Source organism: Balaenoptera physalus (genome assembly GCF_965194825.1).
Source record: "Balaenoptera physalus genome assembly, chromosome: 16".
Lineage (NCBI taxonomy): Eukaryota > Metazoa > Chordata > Mammalia > Artiodactyla > Balaenopteridae > Balaenoptera > Balaenoptera physalus.
The window spans coordinates 37,408,127-37,429,387 of NC_138898.1; the positions used below are offsets into that span (position 1 = coordinate 37,408,127).

Consider the following 21,261-nt stretch of genomic DNA (forward strand, 5'->3'; position numbering starts at 1 on the left):
TGAAAAAAAATTCTTTAGCAAAAAAATCGGTCGGGGGGAATATGAATTCTTTTCCTATCCTGTGCTCAGTCTCAGTGATCTTGATCAATGGATATATTTTTCTCTGGGACTCAGTTTCCTCATCTGTGATCTCCCTCAGTTCCCAAAGTCTGTGGTTCCATTACAGTAATTGTTTCCTGTTGGACATATTCAAAAAAGATGATAGCGTTGCAGTCATTTTTATACTGGGAAGAGTGCCAACATATGTAAAGTCATTTACGTTCTAATTAAATGCATTAGAACATGGAAACAATGGGGGTAGTGTATTAGTTACCTATCGCTGCATAACAAATGACCACAAACTTAGTGGCTTGAAACAACACACATTTATTATCTCACAGTTTCAAGTGGGTTAGGGTCTCACCTGCCTAGGTTCTCACAGGCTGCAGTGAAGGTGTCTACTGGGCTGTGTTCTATGGAGCTGGAGTTCCTCCTCCAAACTCATTCATGTTGTTGCCACAGTTCAGTTCCTTGTCACCATAGGACTGAAGCCCTTAGCTCTTACAGGACTTCCCTTTTCATAGACAATACAGGACAGAGCCAACACGTAAGCATCTCTGCTGCTTTGAGTCTCTCACTGCTGGATCTCTTTTGAAAGACTCAGCCAGGATATCTCTCTTTCAGTTAAATTTAAGTCATCTGTTCAGAGACTTCAATGACACCTGCAAGATGCCTTCACATTTGCCATATAAGGTTACATAATCATGAGAGGAATAGTCCATCACATTTGCCATACTTTGTTGGCTAGAAGCAAGTTGCAGGTCCTGACCGCACTAAGCGGGAGGGTATTGCACAGAGGCGTGGATGTCAGGGGCAGGAGTCATGATGGCCAGCTTGGAATTCGGCTTGCTACAGGTGGGCAAAATGTTGGATTCCTGATGCAGTTGTTTAACTGACTAGCAATTGTCACTGAAGGTGTCCGTCAGTTCTCTCATCTGCAAAGGGGAGGAATATAATACTCATGACAGTGGTGCTGCCAAGACTGATGAGATAATATGGACGAATTATCTTACAATTCTTGGTATGTGGTTGGTTCTCTATTGTTAATAGTTAAAAGTATTATTGCTGTTGTTATTATTAATTATATTATTTGACTTTGCCTCTTTTAGTGATAGGAACCTTTTATCTCATTACAGTAATTTTTCAGTTTTATTTTATTGGCTCAAAACTGTCAATAGTTACAGCTCATAACACATGAACTAGTTCATTGCTTTTTCTCCATTTCAAATATTAATCTTATTGATATTTCGCATTTAACTGTGACATTAAAAGTAAAACCAATTTCCTCTACAAGTTGCCCCTTACTTTGTTCTCTTATTTTGTTTTATGAACTATCTCTGGAGTACTAGATTTTCATATCACGTTTTGTTTGTTTCTTTGTTTGCATTCTGTGCTTTTCTTCTAGATGCTTTCTTTACCTATCCATTTTTGGCTTTTCTACTGGGGTCTTTTCCCTTTCACTTAGAATGGGAACTATTACAAGAATAAAGGTTTATATGTACGCAGGACTCCCTGCTTGCTAAGTGGAGATTTCAGTTTAATATCTCAGTTGATTGAACAGCAGCCCACTGGGAAAGGTATTGCTGGCGTTGGCATCTCTGTTTGACAGATAAGGATTCAAGGCACAGACATCTGTGGTAACCGGCTTAATAATGCATAGGTTACAAATGATAATTCTGAGAGACAACTTAAGTGTTTTGCCTTCTAGTTCTATGAAATTTGCACCATATTAAACCTAGAATTTTTTAAAATAAAGAAATCCAGATGTATCAACTTTCTTTTTTCTCTGCTGCGTTGGTATTGATGACCTGGGCATCTCATTTCCTTGGATGTTTCCTACTCTGAGTCTCCATTGCAGACTGGGAAAAAAAGAGAAAAATCGAGGCTAGGGAACAAAGACAACAAGAGACCAGGTGAAACAGGGTGCAAGGATTTTTTGAGAGGTATACTAAATACATATTCACTCCCTCAGAAGTGGAATCAAGTTAAGGAACAAAGAGTCTATTTTATCTGCTTCTCTTTAAAATAAAACACTTCATTAACTGACTCTAAAGTTGTTTTATTTAAACATTGGACATTTAAACATGTACTAAAACATATTAATGTCTTCTACTTCAGGGAAATCGAGGTTGAACAACTTAATGAATATACCACATGGGGAGGTATACATACCCAGCCATTAATATCTTCCCTATGTAGTGTTTATGACTGTAATCGCTGCTCTGATTATATATTGTGTGAACTTGAAGCACATTATTATACTGGGTGACAAATGGAATTTGGTGACAATGCACAGAAATTGGTATTCTGGAAGAGAGTTGAGTTTTAAATTGTATTCTTTCTTGAGTTTTCAGTGCATTTCATGGATCATCTACTTCACAGTGTGTTGGTGGCTGATGGATTGAAATCCTTCTGCTAAATAGTAAACATCAGAGACAATTTTGTCTTCCCTTAGCTCGTCTGTCTCAATTTTCTCATCACTCATTCAAAGTATCAAAAGTAAATCCTTGATTACTGTTAATTCACTTTTGTCCATACTGACCTAGAGAGAAGGCACATCCGTCAACACTTCAGGGCATGTATCGGGGGTCCTAGGAATGTGGTCTCCAAGCTTTGCAGGGGCCATTGTGGGCCTTGGAAATAACGGGGGTCTGTTAGTTCATTCTTCCTTTGCTGGTCCAGGTAGCCCACAGGCCTTTGGGCACCCCAACACCCTTTCCTTGTTGGATGGGCTTAGAGGCAAGAGAAAACAAATTTCTTCCTTTCACTTTTCTAAATGTCTCTAATGTTATGAAGTGTAACACAAAAGATATATAGTGTAGCATTTTCAACAAAAATAAAACAATTTCAATGATTGCTTGAATTTCTGAGCAGAGGCATTTATTCTACAGAGTAAAATTTAATGCTAAGGACACATTAGAATAGGAGTTAGTGGCATTTGTCATTCGACAGTTTATGTTTAATAAGTCAAATCTGAGCCTAGGTTATTCACCATTAGGCACACTTTTGCATTCAGTAGGTGTAAAATTTTTATTTGACAGTTCCCTATATAAAGAAATGACTGTTTTAAGTTCGTCATACAACATAATGTAAGTAGTGTATAGTTTTATCAATTATGTTCATCTAAAAAGCCTTATAATAACAACCCTATGAATTAGTACATCAGTGCTTTTCAGTATGCTCCATGGACCAGTGGCAACAGCATCACCTGAGAGATGCAGATCCTCAGGTCTGCCCCAGTCCCACTGAACCAGAAACTCTGATGGATGGTGCTCAGCCAATCTATGTTTTAACAGGTGTTCTAGGTGACTCCAACGCAGCCTTTGAGAACCACTGATATAGAAAGTGTTATCATACTCATTTTACAGATGATACAATTAAGTGTGGTCTGATAATTGGCCCAATACATGACTAGTTAATTTTAGGGCCCTTCCTCCAACCCAGGTTTTCCACTTAAAAATCATGGGGCCTCCCTTTCTTAAAGAAAAGAGTAAAGGCATAGTAAATCCCATAAACTGGAAAACAGTAACTCTTAAATCAATTGAGAAAGGGACCATTTTCCTGCTTTCTCATCATGAAAGTGGGATGTTAAAACTATTAACACAAGAAAATTAACCTAGAAAAGTTTTAATGACACAAGTAACATTTTTGTGGTCCCATGCATTGAGTTCCTCATTTTCTTTTTAGTGGAGGAGCGAATAGCATGTAGTTAAATCCCAGAGGGGTGGCTGTTGCGTGTTAATAGAAGTGGGAGACTATTTTAATCATGGCTTTCTAACCAAATGAGTCCGTGGATAGATTTCCACCTGGGTCTTTCCTATGCCACATTACCCACGCTGAGAGTGCCCTGCGGTGGTTTTCCTGCACGCACAATTTTACATGTGCTCCAGAGTCGCTGTGGTATCAGAATGAAACCCTAGGGCAGCTGGCGCTAACTACCCCCCTGTGACTTGGGAAATGAATGTTTCCTCTTGAGCTGAAAGTAGAAAACAGCGTTCATGATCTGTAATAGAAAAGTCTATAGAATGCTGCCTGCTGAGGTCTATTTCCTTGTGAACTCAATTTGGGCTTTGTGTGTAAAAACAAATAAGTAAAGTTTAAGTCTATTGTTTATTCAACTGGAATTTCCTTGAATAGAAAATGTTATACAATTAGGTAAATGTACCGTGTATGTGTGCATGATTTTTATTCTGCATATATATAAAACATCATGCCACGTTTATGGAAAAGTGCATCAAACCATCTAACATTCATGTCAGTGTTTTATGAATAATTACAAAGAGGATGTGCAGATAACGACTGCTAAGTTCAGAAGTGACTGATAACTCTCCATGCGCTTCTGCTGTTTGTCCAGAGTGACTTGTTTTCTGCCCAGGACTCCTGACTGTGCATTTGTAACTGCTGTTTCCTCTCCCTGGAACCCTCCCCACCAAACACACAGAATTTTAAGGCTGGCAAACTCCTTTTCCTCCTCGTGCGTCAGCTGAAAAGATGCCGTAGCCCTTTGTAGTCCACGTCTGCAGTGCACTTTGAAATGTCTCCTTTAGAGTATAATCATTGGCTTTGTGCATGAGCTCTTTGTATCTTGAGATATCATTCCTCAGTACCTAGCCTGTACCTAACACATTGCAGCATTCAATAAGTAATGCTCGACTGAATTAATGACTGGTATTTCCACTTGGATAAAGCCCTCAAGCCAGCATCTCCAAAATGCAGTATCATTTTGCCCAAACTTCCAAGTCCCAGCAAGGAAGCTGGAACCCCTAGAGCTGTAGATGCCTCCTGTCTTTCCTTTAGTCAATTCTACCTCCGTATCATCACTCTCATCTTTGTCCCTAATACCTCTACCCTCATTTGGTCTCCTGTCTCTCAACACTCCACTCAGTTCTGGTCTTCTAGATTAAGCTTCTTCAAGCTTGGTTCTCTTCCTGTTTCTTCTCTTTCAACAAATGTTTTGGCTGCCATTGCCATGGAGATGAAGAAACCTGGGCCAAATGCTCCACCTCCTCACGTCTGAATGCTTTGTATGCATTTGCCTAAGTGAGGCCTTGAGTCCAGCAGTTGATACCATTGGTTTCTAACACTCACTAGGTGACCTTTGATATTGTGGATGGTGTGTCCTTGGGGGAACCATGGCACCCGTTACTCTGTCTTGCAAGATCCTTGCTGGGTTGCTACCTATCACACCCCAGGGTTTGGGAGGGTTTCCACAGAGTCATAAACAATAGAGAATGGGTTAAGGAATTCACTAAAATGGGGGAAAGCAAACTTACAAGACCAGTGTGAGCAAAAGAAGAGAAGACACTGTTTCCTGTCCTCCCTGCAGCCCACGGAGTGGTGTGCAGGGCCAGGTGTTCTATTGGACCTGCTGTGTGGTTTGCACCCCAGTGGAGAGATTCCATCTCATCTTTGACCCTTATCATGCTGCAATCATGAAATCAACCTTAGGCTCAGGAAAATAGACCATTTTGCACCAAACATTTGGAATCAGGGGCAGCTGTTTGAAGGAATTGTCTGGGAACCCGTGGTGCCAGTCCTTGTAGATGTTGCGGCCTATGAGAAATTACAGCCACTCCTGTCCAGATACAGTTCCTCCTGCTGGGAGAAGGGGGTAGATGCCTGAATCCCACTGGCTCTTTGTCTAGAAAACAGGTTGGATGGCTCTGCTTGTTGCACCACAGTCTCATCTGGCTGGTGGCAGAGTTCACCGTACAACTTGGTGACGTGTGTGTCCCAAATTTCATGGCTCAGTGCCCTTAGCCAGACTTTCAGGGTTTCCATCCTTTTGCCCAAATCCCTTTCTGGTCTCATCTCCCATGATTTTTCTTCATATGTTCTGTGCCCCAGCAATGGAATTCTGAATGTCGGCCATGTGGATCCCCTCCCCCACTGCCATTGTGCCTTCCCTTGTGGTCTTCCTCACTCTTGGATGCCCCCTTATCCCCCTCTTCCTCCCACCCGCTTCCCATGCATTATTCTCCTGCTCCGAGCACTAAGGGCCATGAAGACCTCAAGGTTCTGCCCGAATCTCTGGTCCTGTCTTGTCTGGATATTTGCTCATGTGGTACACTCCAGCTGGGTGAGCCCCTTCCCTCCCCACTTCTCTTCTCTATGCTCCACAGACTTTTTTCTGAGCCTCTCAGGGAAAAATGATCTTTCCTCTGTTGACCGCACCCCCCACCCCAGCAGTTAACTTTAAAGTTGCCATTAGCACGCTCTCCCTTGTCTTATGCATATACTTTACTCCACAGGTCCATCCAGAGAAGCTGCCATATCTTATGTGTCTTGTACCCTAGAGTAACTTGCATGTTATAGGTGTTCAATAATATATAATGAATAAATGAAAAGATCAGGGCATAAGGGATGTGTGCAAAAGGCTGGGGTGCAGGTAGGGGAGGCAGGTCTGCGTCTTTACCTTGGCCAGGTGGGCTGGGTATCCTGTGAGCTGAGGGGAGCACCTCCTTCCACTTCCCCGTCCTAATCCCCCACCCCACTCACAAATCCTCACCTACACTCAGAGTGACTCAGGATTATTTTTCAACAAGAGAACAGGAAGGCCTGATTCATCATGACTTAGGAATGGCTTGTAGGATAGACTGGGGACCCAAACCACACACAATATGCATGTCAAAATGTATTATGATATATATATATATATATAAAACTGAAGAACTAGCAGTTAGCTATCTTTTTGTTTCCATTCCAATTCGATTGATAGGCAATGCAAGTAAGAGGAAAAATATCCCAACAGCAGAGAAATTTTCAGGCAAGTCTTAAGATAATATTATTTTTTAAAGTGTTTTCAATGCTATAAAACACAGAAAAAAGATCTGTGTGTATGCTTAACGATTTCACATTTTTGCCTTCCAGGAGACGGAGCTGTTAGATCTCAGCCTTGTCAAAGATGCCAGATGTGGGAAACACGCCAAGGCTCCCAAGGTAGGAAGTGGAGTGTAGTACGCACACCAGATGCTGCCTTGATTATTTAGCTGTGTCCTGGTATCAATTAATTGCCCCAGTTTAAAGTTTCTCTGTTGTAGATGTTATAAAACGCAATAAAACAGCCAGTCCTTTCAGAGACCAGTATGCTCTAAACACTACCATTTTTGTTAAAAGACGGAAACAACGAGCAAATATAGAGGCAGTTGGACATGGGGCTTGCTTTATGCCCTCGAATCTTATTTTTGTTTTGGAAAAAAAAAAAACAAAAACAGTGCCAAAGTTACTGGGTAATTCTAAATATTAAACACGTGCTTAAAAGTCTTTGAAAAATTCCTTGAGCCTCGTAAGCATACGTGAACTAACCTTTTAGACAGATAAACAAGACCCTTTAGCTCAAATGCTTTGCAGTTGGAATCATTCCATCCATGAAGCCAGGGGGTGTCAAATCTTTCTGCAAATGTTCCTAGTGAACACCCGCAGCCTTTGGGATCAGTTATGTGGAATGTCAACTAGCTTGGGTTTGAAAAACTTACTGAAGAAATATCTAAAGCAGTGTTTGCAGTTTATTTAGTTTTAGAAGATGGTTTAAAAATGTTGAATATGGGACTTCCCTGGCTGTCCAGTGGTTAAGACTCTGTGCTTCCACTGCAGGGGCCATGGGTTCATTCCCTGGTCGGGGAACTAAGATCCTGCATGCCATGCGGTGCGGTCAAAAAAAATTATTGAATAAAACATACATATATTTTAAAAATTTAGATTATCTGGTAGGGTATAGTAGCAAGATGTGTTGACTTGCCATCAAAGTGGGAAACTACTCTTTACTCTATTTAAATTTTAGTACTTTAAAGACTTCTTTTGTAGCACAGAGAGAATATTGGCAAATAGGGAAGTACAGGTGCCATTCAGGGACTCTTGCCTCCTTCCGTAATTGATATAAAACTAGCGATTTTCTATTTGAGTATCTACCTGCAACTTTTGTTTTATTCCTTAAAAGTCAAAACACTTTCTTTGACATCAAAAATTAGCTGTTGCTGTGGAGATGCAGGAAGGGAAAAAGCCACCTACAATGATTATTCTTCAGATACCTAACAGTGCAGTAGTTGCTGGCAAATTTTGCCATAGAGCAAACAGGCAAATACTGCTTTTATTGCTGAAGGGGTTAAGATGATCTACAGGAAAATGTGGAAAATGAAAAGAGAGAAAAATCAGAATTATTTTCAAGAAGGTTTCTATAAGTGTTTCATGTGAAAATGGCCCATTATTTACATTCATCTCGTAGTAATACGATGGTATTTCAATGGTTTGGTCTTTCGGTTTTGTATCAAGCTTATCATCATTAATACTTTGTTGATGATTCAAAATTGTTCAATTTGCAGGGTAGAAAACAAATTTTTTTCTTCTTCTCTCAACAACATTTCAGCCAGGTTTCATGTAAGCCTGTTATTGATAGTTCCGAGAACTGTATTGATAACAGTTATAAAGTTTGTCTTTCAACGCAAGTTTATTGGCCTAACTTGAAGTTTCATTGTCAATATTGGTTAAAGACAGTTGCCTACCCTCTATCAGACCCCCTTTGTTTCTGGGCTTAGGGAATTCAAGTCAATTCTTCTGGCACATGGAGACTTTCTTTCAGGCTTGACTCTTTTATTGCAGCCCACAGCCTGCTTATCAGTTATGTGTTTCATTTATGTACGTGGTTTGATAAATGTCTATTGAATGATGAGAAATGAACAGAACTAGGGTGTGTACTCTGCTCAGTTGATAAACCACTATTAGATTCTAAAAGGCTTCTACTGAGGACAGATTTCAACACTCAGAATGCTCTGGCTTTTACTGTTTTTTCCACTAAGATTTGCTTTCTTTGTGGATTATCCACGTGCTTGGCTTTTTTTCACTTCCTATTCCCTGCTGGGGTTCAAGCACCTCAATCTATTTTAATATTTTCAAAGCCGGGTTCTGTCACATGTTACCTGTGTGAAATTCCTGAGACTTCTTCCTCACTGGCTAAATAGTGATAATACTAATACTAATACTAATGCTACTAATAATAAATGACTACTTCATATCATTGCTGTAAGGATTAAATAAAATAATTCATTGGCAAAGATTTAGCAGAGAAGTTCTCAAATTTAAGAGCTTGTAGAATTACCTGGAGAGCTTTAAAAAAAGGCTGATCCTTGTTGTCTACTTCCAGAGATGCTACAAGAATCTAATTAAATGTGCAGTGTGGCATCAGGGTTTTGAAAAGTAAATTTGCCACAAAATTTGAACACTGCTGCCTGAACTCATCACCACTATATAATAAGCAACCATTAAGTAGTAGCCACTGTTGTTGGTATTATCATCATTATTTTTGTATTTATTATTATTAAAATTACAATTCAGATTTGCAGGAAGTCAGATTCATTTCACTCAACTTGGAAAAGTTGATGTTATAAAGAGAGATTGGAGCAGGGGCTTGGCTGAAAGGGGCTTGGTGGATGGACAGGCAAGAAAGAAGTAGGTATTAATACCAGTTCTAAAATCTTTAAGTTGCAAAAGAAAACCTTGGCTTGAACTGGATAAATAAAAAGATAATTTATTAAAAAATGATTGGAATGTATTGAACAATTCAGTGGAATTTCTGGGTTTAGGTGAAGTCGCATTCAGCTGCTCAAAAAAATGTCACCAAAGAATAGGTGCCTCTTTCTTTCACCAAACTGGCTTCCAAGGTGCTGGAAGGGATTCCCTTTCCATCCTCAGGGTCCCCGTGGTGGCCACCTCTGCACACCATCCCTGGCAGCTCCCAGCTTCCCATGTGGCAGCAGTTCTATGTGGCCGGGACCAAAAGAGAAGCTAGTTTTCTCCAGAGTATTCCAGAATGATTGCAGCATAGCCACCTCATAGAAGGGGGCATATGGACCGGAGGAGGAAAACTAAATAAGAGGGGACCATTGTGTTGGCTAGAACAGAAGCAGCAGGACAATTACAAAGTGTAAAGACACCAACCAGTATGGAGTGAGAAAAGCTTGGAAACTTAGGACAAGAAGGCAATGTAATACGAAGACAGATTGAGTGGAAGACTTTCTGCGGGGGCTTATAGATCTGAGAGGAAGGCAGAACATGTGTGGAGCAGATACTATTTATCAAAATACCCAGGCACCCTGAAAATATTTATCTGTGTATTCATATTATTTTTGTTTTTCACAGCATCTCATTATACAAAAATTCACAATCTAGTTGAAGATGAACTGTTTTCTATGCCTGCTGTGATTTGAAATAACATTTATAGGACATGAAAAAGCTTCTATGTGTTGCCCCGTTAATGAATTTTAAATGTAGACTCCCAACACAATGCATACGATTCCAGATCTGCTTTTCTGTACACAGCTTTTGTTCAAGTTATCAGTTTTGAAATTTCTCACTGGAGAGAAATTGGGAGATTTTTATCCAAAAGGAAAAATCACACTAAAAAACTCTTATCCTTTGAAATCTAAAATGTATTTATGTTTCCTTTCTTGCTCTCTCCTTTGTCTCCCCTTCCACCTTCCCTACCTTGCCACTCCCCCTCCCGCCCCCAGGTTTATGAAGCACATGTAAAGAGAAAGGTTCTGTGTTATATACATCTTGTCTATGCCATATACACATGCTCTCTGGATCTTCATTTCAAAAAAGATCTTTGCTTTTTAAAGGAGTGTTTATCACTGTGGTTTCTGATCTGTTAGTGGCATAGCATTAATAAAATGAATTAGGCCTAACTAGAATGAAAAATATCAGTGTCTTGTGCAGAGCAAGTTTTCTGATACTTTTTTTGTGTGCGTGAGTGTATGTTCTAGAACACAACAAGAAGTGTATTTTTTCTATAGGCTATCCCAGAAAGTTTTCAGAAATGCTACTGAAAAAGATAGTTTCTTTATCTTCAGGATTCTTAGGAATTATTTCATCCTTAGGAATGTTGAAAAGTAGATGGGACTAGGAAAGTGGAGATGTGGTTTTGGGTGCCCACTCTGCCATTAACGAGCTTAAGTTGTTCTTTCTATCTGTGCCTCTACTTCCTCATCTATGAAATGGGTGTCGGGGGAGCACATGATTTTAGGTGTGTAAGTCTTGTTAAGTATTGATTCCAACTTTTAAGGGCAGTTAATCAAGCCAAGGCACTCCATCTTACAGATTATAAAACTGATATCCAGCAGGTTTACATAACCTAAAACTTCTTATTTTGGTCATAGCAAATCAGGTGAACTTAAGAAAAAAAGTCAGGTAATATTTGAACCAAGATAAGGTCTTATGCAAACAAAAAGAAAAGAAAAGAAGAAAGACATGTCAGATTTTGCACGTGTCTTCTTGAAAGCAGTTCTAGGATTGCTTTGGACTCCTGAGGGAGTAATACCATAGTTACAGAGGCCCTCCCAGGTTTAGTCCATGAAAACGATGCGCTGCCTGTATTCAAGTCTCCATATGCATGCAGCAGTATCACTGAAAAATATGTCTATGGTAGTACTTTCAAGCTGTATTTTGTGCAAAGAAAACTGCTTCTTTTGCTTAACTGACAATTATCTAGTTCCTCCTATCGGTAAAAGGCAGTGTATTTCAAGTGTGTGATATTAATTTGAACACAGATACCTTGTATATGTCCAGGTCACAATTAAATTCTAGGTGGTACAGGTACTCCCTACTTTTCGAAAGTTCACTTTACACCACTTCGTTTTTTTTGAAAGGCCTACATTAGTATGTATTTTAGCTAAATGAAAGAAACCTGAAGAGGATTTTCACTTTTACAAAACATAGCGAAAAGCAGAAAAATAGCATTCAGTTTTTGTTTGCGGCGGAGGAGCGCTTATAGAGGTAAGCCTTGAGCGGGGCACTGCCAAGCTCCTTCCCTGGGAACTGTACTCAGCATCTCAGCATCAAGCCACCCCAGCTTTGTGCTGTGTCTGTGAGCATCTGTGCTTTATCTCAGTTTATTTTGTGCCTCCCTTAGCAAGATGTGTCCTAAGGTAATTGCTTCTTCACTTTATGCCATTTCAGCTTGTGAAAACTTTCACAGGGATGCTCTACTTTTCGATAATGGGGGAAATCTGTATATAATATCACCACAATCACATAAGGTAGATTAGAGTAAAACTAAATTTAAAAAGCTGATCAGGTTTTGTTTTCCTAATCCTTATATAAAAAATGATGGCTTTTCAATTTCATTATTGTTTTGACAAATGGACATTGAGTACCTGTTTCTGCCAGACACTGTTCTGGGCACTAGGAAAACAGCAATGAACAAAAAAGACAAATAACTCTGTTCTCATATTGCATTCCTTTTCGGAGTAGGGAAGAGGTGGTAGTGGTAAACTGGCTTTCAATAAAAGAGAAAGAAAGAAAAAGAAAGGAAGGAAGGAAGGGAGGGAGAGGAGAAAGAAGGAAGGAAGGAAAGGAAGGAAGGAAGGAAGAAAGGGAGGGAGGGGAGAAGGAAGGAAGGAAGGGAGGGAGGGAGATGGAGGGAAGGAAGGAAGGAGGGAAGGAAATCCCTGATTTGTTGTGTTTCCTGGTTTCCTTTGGGTGAATATTCCGAACCTGATGGGTTTCAAACCACACTCTGACATCACCGAGAGTTGGAAAGCAGTGTACACCACAGCCTTCAGCCCTGTGAGCAGGCTCTCTCCAGCACCCCTCTGGGTGAGGGAAACAGATAACTGATAAGTCCCACGGAGACAAATAAAGCAAGGACAGGAGACCATAGGCCATGAGTGATAAAGAGGCTTCTTGTTTTATTGAGCCCTAGTGGAGTAAGCTCTCTTGATAAGATGAGATCGTATAAGCAGAGACATGAATTAAGAGAAGGAGAAGCATTCCAGGCAGAGAGGGCACAGCAAGAGCAAAGGCCCTGAGGTAGGAACAAGCTTGGCATATTTGAAGACCAAATATGAGGCCAGTGTGGCTACAGTGGAGTGCAGCAAAGAAAGGTGAAAGTCAGAGAGGCGGCTGAGGGCCACATTATTTTGGGCTTCATAGGCCATGCTAATGATTTTCGCTTTTCCTCTGAGAGACATGGGAAAGGATCTGAATGTTCTGAGCAGAGGAGAGACAAAGATCTGACCTAGCTTTTAAAAGCATCACTGGCCACAGCCTTGAGAACAGACCACAGAGGACAAAGAAAAAAGCAGGGAGACCAAATAAATGGCTGTTGCAAATATCCTGGTCAGTGTTGATGATGATTTTTGACCAAAAGGTGTAGAAAAACACCAAAATCTGAATATGTTTTAAAGGCAGAACCACAGGATTTGTCAATGCATTGGATGGGAAGTACGGGGAAAAGAAAGGATTCAAGAACAAGTCTGAGTGCTTTGACCTGGGAAAGTGGGAGAACTGAGTTGCCATATCCTGAGATGGGAAGGAAGAAGCACATTTAAACAGAAAAATTCAGTTTGGTTTTTGGATATTTAAAGTTTGAGATGCCTATTAGACTTCTACCTGATATCATATTTGGATCTACAAATCTGGAGGTCAGGGGAAATGTGGGCCATGGAGTTATAAATAACTTTGATTCTTTAAAGCTCAAAGCCAAGGGAGGTCTCCTAAGGAACGTAGGTGTCCAAGAAAGTTCTGATATCTAAACCCTGGGACCTCCAGCATTTAGACTTTGAGGAGATGAGGAGGAACCAATAAAAGAGACTGAGACTGGTATATTCCCCCAAAGAATGGAAAGCAGGAACCTTAAAGATACTTGTATACCCGTGTTCATAGTAACAATACTTACAGTGACCAAAAGGTGAAAAAACCCAAATGTTAATCAGTAGATGAATGGATGTACAAAATGTACTAGATACATACAATGGAATATTATTCAGCCTTAAAAATGAATGAAATTTTAACACAAGCTACAACATGGATAAACCTAGGAGAAAGTATGATAAGTGAAATAAGCCAGACACAAAATGGCAAACATTATGTGATTCCACTTATATGAGGCAGCTAGAGTAGTCAAATCCATAGAGCAGAAAGGAGAATGGCGGTTTCCAGGGGCTGGGGGGAGGGGGGAAGGGGAGTTACTGTTTACTGGGGACAGAGTTTCAGTTTGAGACGATGAAAGGCTCTGCAGATAAATGGTGGTAATATTGCACAACAACCTAAGTTTACTTAATGTCACTAAACTGCATCACTTGACAACCATTAAAATGATAAATTGTATGGTGTATATATTTTGCCACAAAAAAAAAAAAAGAGAGAGACTGAGAAGGAACAGCCAGTGAGGAGGGAGGAGAATCAGAAGAGAGCATATCTTGGACACCTAAAAAAGTATTTCAAGAAGGAGGGAGTTGTCATTTGCATAAAATGGTGGAATTTCCTTCTAGTCCTTTTTTTTTTCACTTTTACATACCTGTAACTTTATTGAAGTTACCATTTTATATATGCTTTAAATGTTTTCCCTATATCAATAGCATCAAATAGGTTATTTATTTAAGGGCTGTCAAATCTTCATAGCTCATCATAGGATCTGGATGCCAATATGTAAATCTCATAATGAGCTGTTATTGGATGTTATACAACAGTGGTTTCAATGAATCATCCATGAGTACTGGAGTTGTGCTTTATTTACTGTCCCCCTTTGCTGATTATAAGCTATTTCCCTGACTTTGAACAGATTTCACCATTGTGTGAAGCCGCAGTCATAAAATTTGGTGTAGATGTTTGAGGTTTACTAAAGAATAAGAAAACCCTTTATACAACAAAATAAAGGTTTCTCTCTCCTTCCACTCAGTTGCTGAGGAGATTTACCTTCAGCCCATAATCTTGGTGCCAACTGTTTCTTAATTTACCTGACATGGTGCAATAGCTGATTTGGGGGGTGTGGGGTGTGCATTTTTTTGGGTCATTTTGTTTACATAAATGTTTATTTACATCTTTACAAAATGGAGAAAAATAGGGCTAAAAATCCACAGAATTATCAATGTGTGTGTAATGGTTTTGACAACTATTCACATTTATCTCCAGATGTAAATTATATGGCATAGTTCCTTTTTCATGTTCATTAAATTCCATAGATGTCAGTGGTTTCCTTGGAAACAAAAACCTTTATATAACTAGTTGGAGATTTGATAGCAGAAATATCAGGATGCTGAGGGGGTTAAGGAATGGTTCTCTTAGTAGATCTTTGCATTTAAAACTCTTCTGTCTTTTCCACCTGCCCCTCAACCTCATGGCTGTTCAATAGTGAACAAAAGAAGATTTTTAAAGCTACCATTAAAGTATAGAATACCTTCTCTAACGGTTAAAAACTTTTAACTTTTTTATAAGCAATCACAGCTAAGCTAAGTCTTGTCTGGGATGTTGATATAAATTCCCAAATTTGAGAAGGCGTTGGATTGTCTCTTATCAACAATTAAATTTGAGCATTTGAGTGATGCCGCCATTACTCAGTATATATATATGTGTGTGTGTCCATCTGTAAAATATGGTGAACTAAATATGTGTATGGCTGAATAAAGATTCCATTTTGCTTTTAATAATAGCAAGCATCTGCCTTAGTATCTACTGCCACAGACTTCAAAAGGCACCTGAAGAGTTGTGGAAGGGGAAGGGGGAGGCCACAGTTCTGGCAAAGGTGAATAGTAGGTGAAAGACATGGCAGCTAAGAGCATTCTCACGATGGACCCCTTGTTGAAGACAGGATTAGTTCCATGCGTTAACTAAACCCCAGGTCCTTTCAGAAGGTTCTGACTCATTCTATCATTGCTTCTATCTGGTGTAATTTCAATCTAAATCCAATCTGTGTTACATACAATGGTACAGAGTTGCATTTTGGAAACATTTCTCAATTTTAGTTCTTTTGAATGAAATAATACGCCACCTTGTGGATATACTTGATATTAATTTCTTAAGTTAATTCAAAATAGTGAACTGCTCTCTAAGCCAGGGTTTTCAAACTTTGGTTCTAATATAGAGATATGAGAGGCACTGGAGGAGTTTTTAAAATCTCGATGTCCAGGCCACATCCATATCAATTAAATGAAAATGTCTGATGTGGGGCTTAAGCATCAATTTTTTCTTTAAAGCTCCCCAGCGATTCCTGTGTTTAACCAAGTCTGAGAACCATTGCTCTCAGTAAAAAGAGTATCAGCTTAAATGGATGTTTCTCTTTTTAAAATAAGGACTTTATGCAGTAAGGCATTGAGAACTTTCCTACAACATTCTCTTGTCAAAAGGACTACTTTTCAGTCTAGTCTTCCTTCAACTTGCCCAGCTATACTTAATATAATAAGTGTGCCATAGTACTTGTATGAGAGTTTTCCGGCTGCCATAACGAAGTACCAAAGACAGCATGACTTAAACAACAGAAATTTATATTCTCATCATTCTGGAGGTTTGAAGTCTGAGATCAGGTGTTGGCAGGCTTGGTTTCTTCTGAAGCCTCTCTCCTTGGGTTGTAGATGGCTGTCTTTTTCCTTTGTCTTCACATGGCCCTCCCTCTATACCTATCTGTGTCCTGGTTTCCTCTTCTTATAAGGACCCCAGTCACATTGGACTAGGGTCCACCCTAATTACCTCATTTTAACAGAATTAACTCTTTAAAGACTTTATCCTCAAATATAATCACACTCTGGCAGGGGCGGTTAGGGATTCAACATATGAATATGGGTGGGGGTAGCACAACTCAGCCCATAACAGTATTTTCTCACTACATTACAAAGGATTATTTCACAATAGATCTAATATAAATAAGTAGATTTTTTTCTTTTTAATCAATAGCCAAAGTGGATATAAATGTGTAGCTGGAATCATTTCAGAAATAGACATTTATTTATTATTATTATTTATAGAGGGCCTTTATTGCAGCTTATGTTGTTTTTGTTTCATCAGCACATTCATACCCATTCTTCTATACCCCAGACCCCCAATAAGTGTCTTTGCACATCTAAGTGCCTAATACAGTGTAGTCATTATGTGTACAAGCTTTTGGGTCAGATGCCCAAGCCTCAAAGCCAATTATTAGCTATATAACCCAGGAGGTTATTCCATATCTCTGAGATTTAGTTGCTCCATTTGAATTATGGAAATTATCTCTATGTTTATCTTATCTGGTTACTATAAGGACTCAGTGTTACAATGCATGTAAAGCCCTTAACACAGCTCTCATGTCTATTGTATGTGTTAAATACATTTTAGCTATCATCCTTAATGACTTTTAGTAAGTAAATAAAATGTATAACTGATGCTCATGTGATGTACTGTAGTAGGCAAAAGCATGTTAGAGTTGCATAATTTACCTATTTACAGTAGAACTCAGGTACTGCTATGGGTTACTCCACATGAGAGTTTTACACTTTTGTAGCTTTACTTAAACCTACCTGTGAACATCTATTTTTATATATTAACTGTAGTAAACTCAAAACACATTTATCTTTGCAGCCAAACCACTGTCCACAGTGAACTATCACAGCAACCCATTGTACTAAGATTTACAGTTCTTATTTAGAAAACTGCCTAGATTTGCAAAGAGTTAAATAGATTTTCCCAACAATCAGAATAATTTTAGAGCAATTTACTTTCAGTTAAGAACAGTTAAGAACATGTTGGTGTCTTTTTCTGCGCAATGAAACTGTTGAAGTAAAATTGGAAACACTGTTTGGAAATGGAAGACCAAACTTAGGGTCAGAGAGACCCAAATTCAAATCCCAGTGCACATATTAACCGAGGGATCCCAAGAAGGTTTCTTAGCTTCTCTGTGGGAATAATACCCAGTAGATAGGGTTGCCTGGTAGGTTGGAATATAGTTGGTAACAAGACACACGTCCTAATATTGGACACACTTTGGGAGCTCACTCCTTGTGACTTAACTGCCTGCCTGCCTTGGGTTCAATGTTGGTTTATTCTTCTTAGCACTCAGTGAGTCTGATGGGTAATTAAGCATATATATTACTTGAAATACCTTCTTGTTGGAGATTAGGTTCTGTAGTATTTTTCATGTAATTTGACACATGCCCAACAGGGAAAAAAACTGGAATGTAATTTGACTCATGATATAAGAGAAGAAAAAGTTGGGGGAGTAAAAGGAATGTTTTTGACTACCATGGAGTCATTGTGAGAATTAAATGATGCATATACCTGAAATGGCTTCGCCAGCCACAGTGTGCTGGATAGTAATATTAATTTGTGAGCAGCTTGGTAGAATGGAAGGAATTTAAGAATATGTACTAGGTCTTATTGTGTAGCACAGAGAACTATATTCAATATCCTATGATAAACCATAATGGAAAAGAATATTAAAAAAGAATGTATATATATGTATAACTAAATCACTTTGCTATTCAGCAGAAATTAACACAACATTGTAAATCAACTATACTTCAATAAAAAATAAATAAAAATAAAAAAGAATATGTACTAGAAATTCATTTTTATCATCCTTCAATGGAAAATGGCTGAAAATTCCTAAATTCCTTCTATTTACCACAAAAGCATAAAATCCCAGATTGCGGACTTGGAATGTGATACCTAACACACAGTAAGGTATTTTCATGGATGAAAGAATACTTTCACCGTAGTTTTTCTCGTTCCTTGATGTGAACACAATTAACATTCTTAGCTGTCTAAAATATGAAATTTCAAGTGCCTGAAGAAATAGCCTTGATTTTATGTAAAGAGTGACATTTAAAGGACAAAATAACATAGTGAAATATTTGCTACTTGATAGATCTTTGTTAAGGGCAGAAATAAAGTTTTCTAAGGCTACTGAACTTAACATCCATAGAGATTTATAGGAAATGGAATAGCCTAACTAATTAAGCAGAATATGTGTTGTTTGCCTGTGAAACAGGATCATTGGTTCTAACAGGTCAGAAAATTCACATTTCAGTCTCACACACCAACACATTTTCTCCGTGCCATCCTGATGTTTCTTGATACTGTAATTTGTATTCAAGCTTTACCGATTTCAGGAAAGACCAGTGGAGCTGGAAGAAGAGCTTGTTGATCACTATTGGCTGTGAATGGATGTAATGTGAAGATGATTCACTTTATTTTCTCTTAGGGACAGAGAAAACTTTAAAAAAAAATAATTAACTCAGTATTTCTCTAAGTGAGTTCCTTGAAATACTAACAGTTGTTATGAGATAAAAGTGTCAGATAAGTTTTGTGGATGTTGTTTCTTTACTACAGGACTTCTCAGAGCCTATGATGTGTTAGACATGGATCGGGGCCATTTTCCTTTTTTTTTGGACAACATGCCCCTTTGTCAAGCATATCTCATAGGACTACTGTTCTGCTGAATTAACTTTGGTGAATGTTTCTATAGTCAGTTCTTATGAAGTTAATCGTACTCCATATTGGGACTGGAACACCAGTTTAAGAGTGGTGCTTGTTCCTACAATAATGCAGATACCTAATTAGAGATGTTTAAAAACCAAATTCTTGAGTGATCTAAACCATATTTTTACCTTTCTTTAGGTAAAAATCCCTTGATGATATACAATTGAATTTTATCTTGTATTATATCGTGTATTGTTTTTAATTTTAAACTTTATTAGCATTATCCCACTCCTTTTCTTTTTTTTTAACATAGACCTTGGCTTATGACAGAAGGTCATCAGCATTGCCAATACCTCATTTAAAACACAAGAGTTTAATTTATTTCCACAGTATCTGGGATGTAGTTTGGCATTTAGGCCAGCTTAATGCATGGTGCAATGCTAGGGTGGGATTCCAGGTCTACTGATAATTCTGGAGATCAGTTTCCTACAGCTTTGCATCTTATCATTTGTTTAAAACTGATACCACTTAGATTTTTGGAAAGATCTGAAGTCAAGATAAAGCTTGAATTGAGGTTAAATTAAAAGTAAGTAAGAGTTAGGCTTCCCTGGTGGAACAGTGGTTAAGAATCCGCCTGCCAATGCAGGGGACACAGGTTCGAGCCCTGGTCCGGGAAGATACCACATGCCTTGGAGCAACTAAGCCCGTGCGCCACAACTACTGAGCCTGCGCTCTAGAGCTCGTGTACCACAACTACTGAGCCTGCGTGCCACAACTACTGAAGCCTGTGTGCCTAGAGCCCGTGCTCCACAACAAGAGAAGCCACTGCAATGAGAAGCCCACGCACTGCAACGAAGAGTAGTCCCCGCTCGCCGAGCTGTTGCACACAGCAACAAATACCCAACGCAGCCAAAAAAAAAAAAAAAAAAAAAAGTAAATAAGAGTTACTTGGGGAGCAATAATTTTTAAAACCATCGCTTCTTCCTGGTTCCCTTGTGGGTGTGTGGGTGTGTAGTTGGGGCCGGGGGGGGGGCAGTGCTGATTCTCTGATCACATGAATTGACTTTAATGCTCTGAAAATGAGGCTTTAACTCTGGAACCTCGTGTTAAAGGGACAGCAGTCGTTCAGAGCCCCAACCAGTGTTATCTTTGTGGCCACAGTCGGTCATCAGTTTCTTCATATCTTGATTTCCTTATTCATAAAATGAAGTTCATAATACTATTTCTCAGGGTTGTTGTGAGGATTAAAGGCCATAATATATGTTCATAGTCAGGGCTCTGTAACCCTAGCTATCGTTATCCCTTAAACTAAAGGTCACTGGCACATACATTTAATAGACTTGAACTCAGGGTCATTATTTGACAAATTAGACACTTTGCTTGATCAGCTATAGTTTCAATTTTTTTCCTTTAGTACTTACATTTGCCATCTATATTATGCAGTCTTTTCACTTTCTGGCAGTTTTCAATTTTAATCATACCTTGAACAACATTTAAAAAAAACTTTGCTCATTATTCATATTTCAAATATTTAATTTTTAAATTGGACATTTCCTTACAAGAAGTTTTCAGGATTTGTAATATCTGGTCAAAAATTGCCAAGCATAACTTTTCTTTTTACAGATATTAATTAACAATTAAATTTCATTGTTTTTAGTTGAAATTAAGTATGTCCTTTTGTATCTGTGCATGAATTACATTTGCTTTCATCCTTAGAGTACCTTAGTGTGAATTTAATAAAGAAGTTTCATGGGTTGGGACATACACAAAGATCTGAGAAATTAACTATTGACTTGATTATTTTTGCCATAGGTAAACCCCTACTGTCTAAAATAGGAATTAATGAGCGAGATTTATTTTTTTTTGTTGGGTACTCTGAAAACATGCTTCTATATTAATCAAGTTCCACCCATGCAGTTTTATTTAAAGATTAAATAATTTAGAAGGCATTGTTTACATATTTTTACTTAAAAATATGGATACCAGATGAAAATCTAAATAAAATTAAGATCTCGTTAGTTTTGTCTCACACATATGCTTAAGTATGTCGAATAGCTGAAAACT

The 21,261-nt window shown here is 38.7% G+C and overlaps 1 protein-coding gene across 7 annotated transcripts in view; it reads left to right on the top strand.

Moving 5' to 3' along the window:
• PLCB1 (phospholipase C beta 1) overlaps positions 1-21,261 on the top strand; it is a 681,757-nt gene that overhangs the window by 227,175 nt on the left and 433,321 nt on the right. For 6 of the 7 annotated variants that reach the window (XM_082428205.1, XM_082428207.1, XM_082428208.1 and 3 more), the window contains one exon: positions 6,910-6,978. The exons of the other annotated variant lie outside the window; for it this stretch is intronic. In XM_082428205.1, the coding sequence (XP_082284331.1) occupies positions 6,910-6,978 (69 nt within the window). The remainder of the gene's footprint in view (positions 1-6,909; positions 6,979-21,261) is intronic. 7 annotated transcript variants of the gene reach the window in all.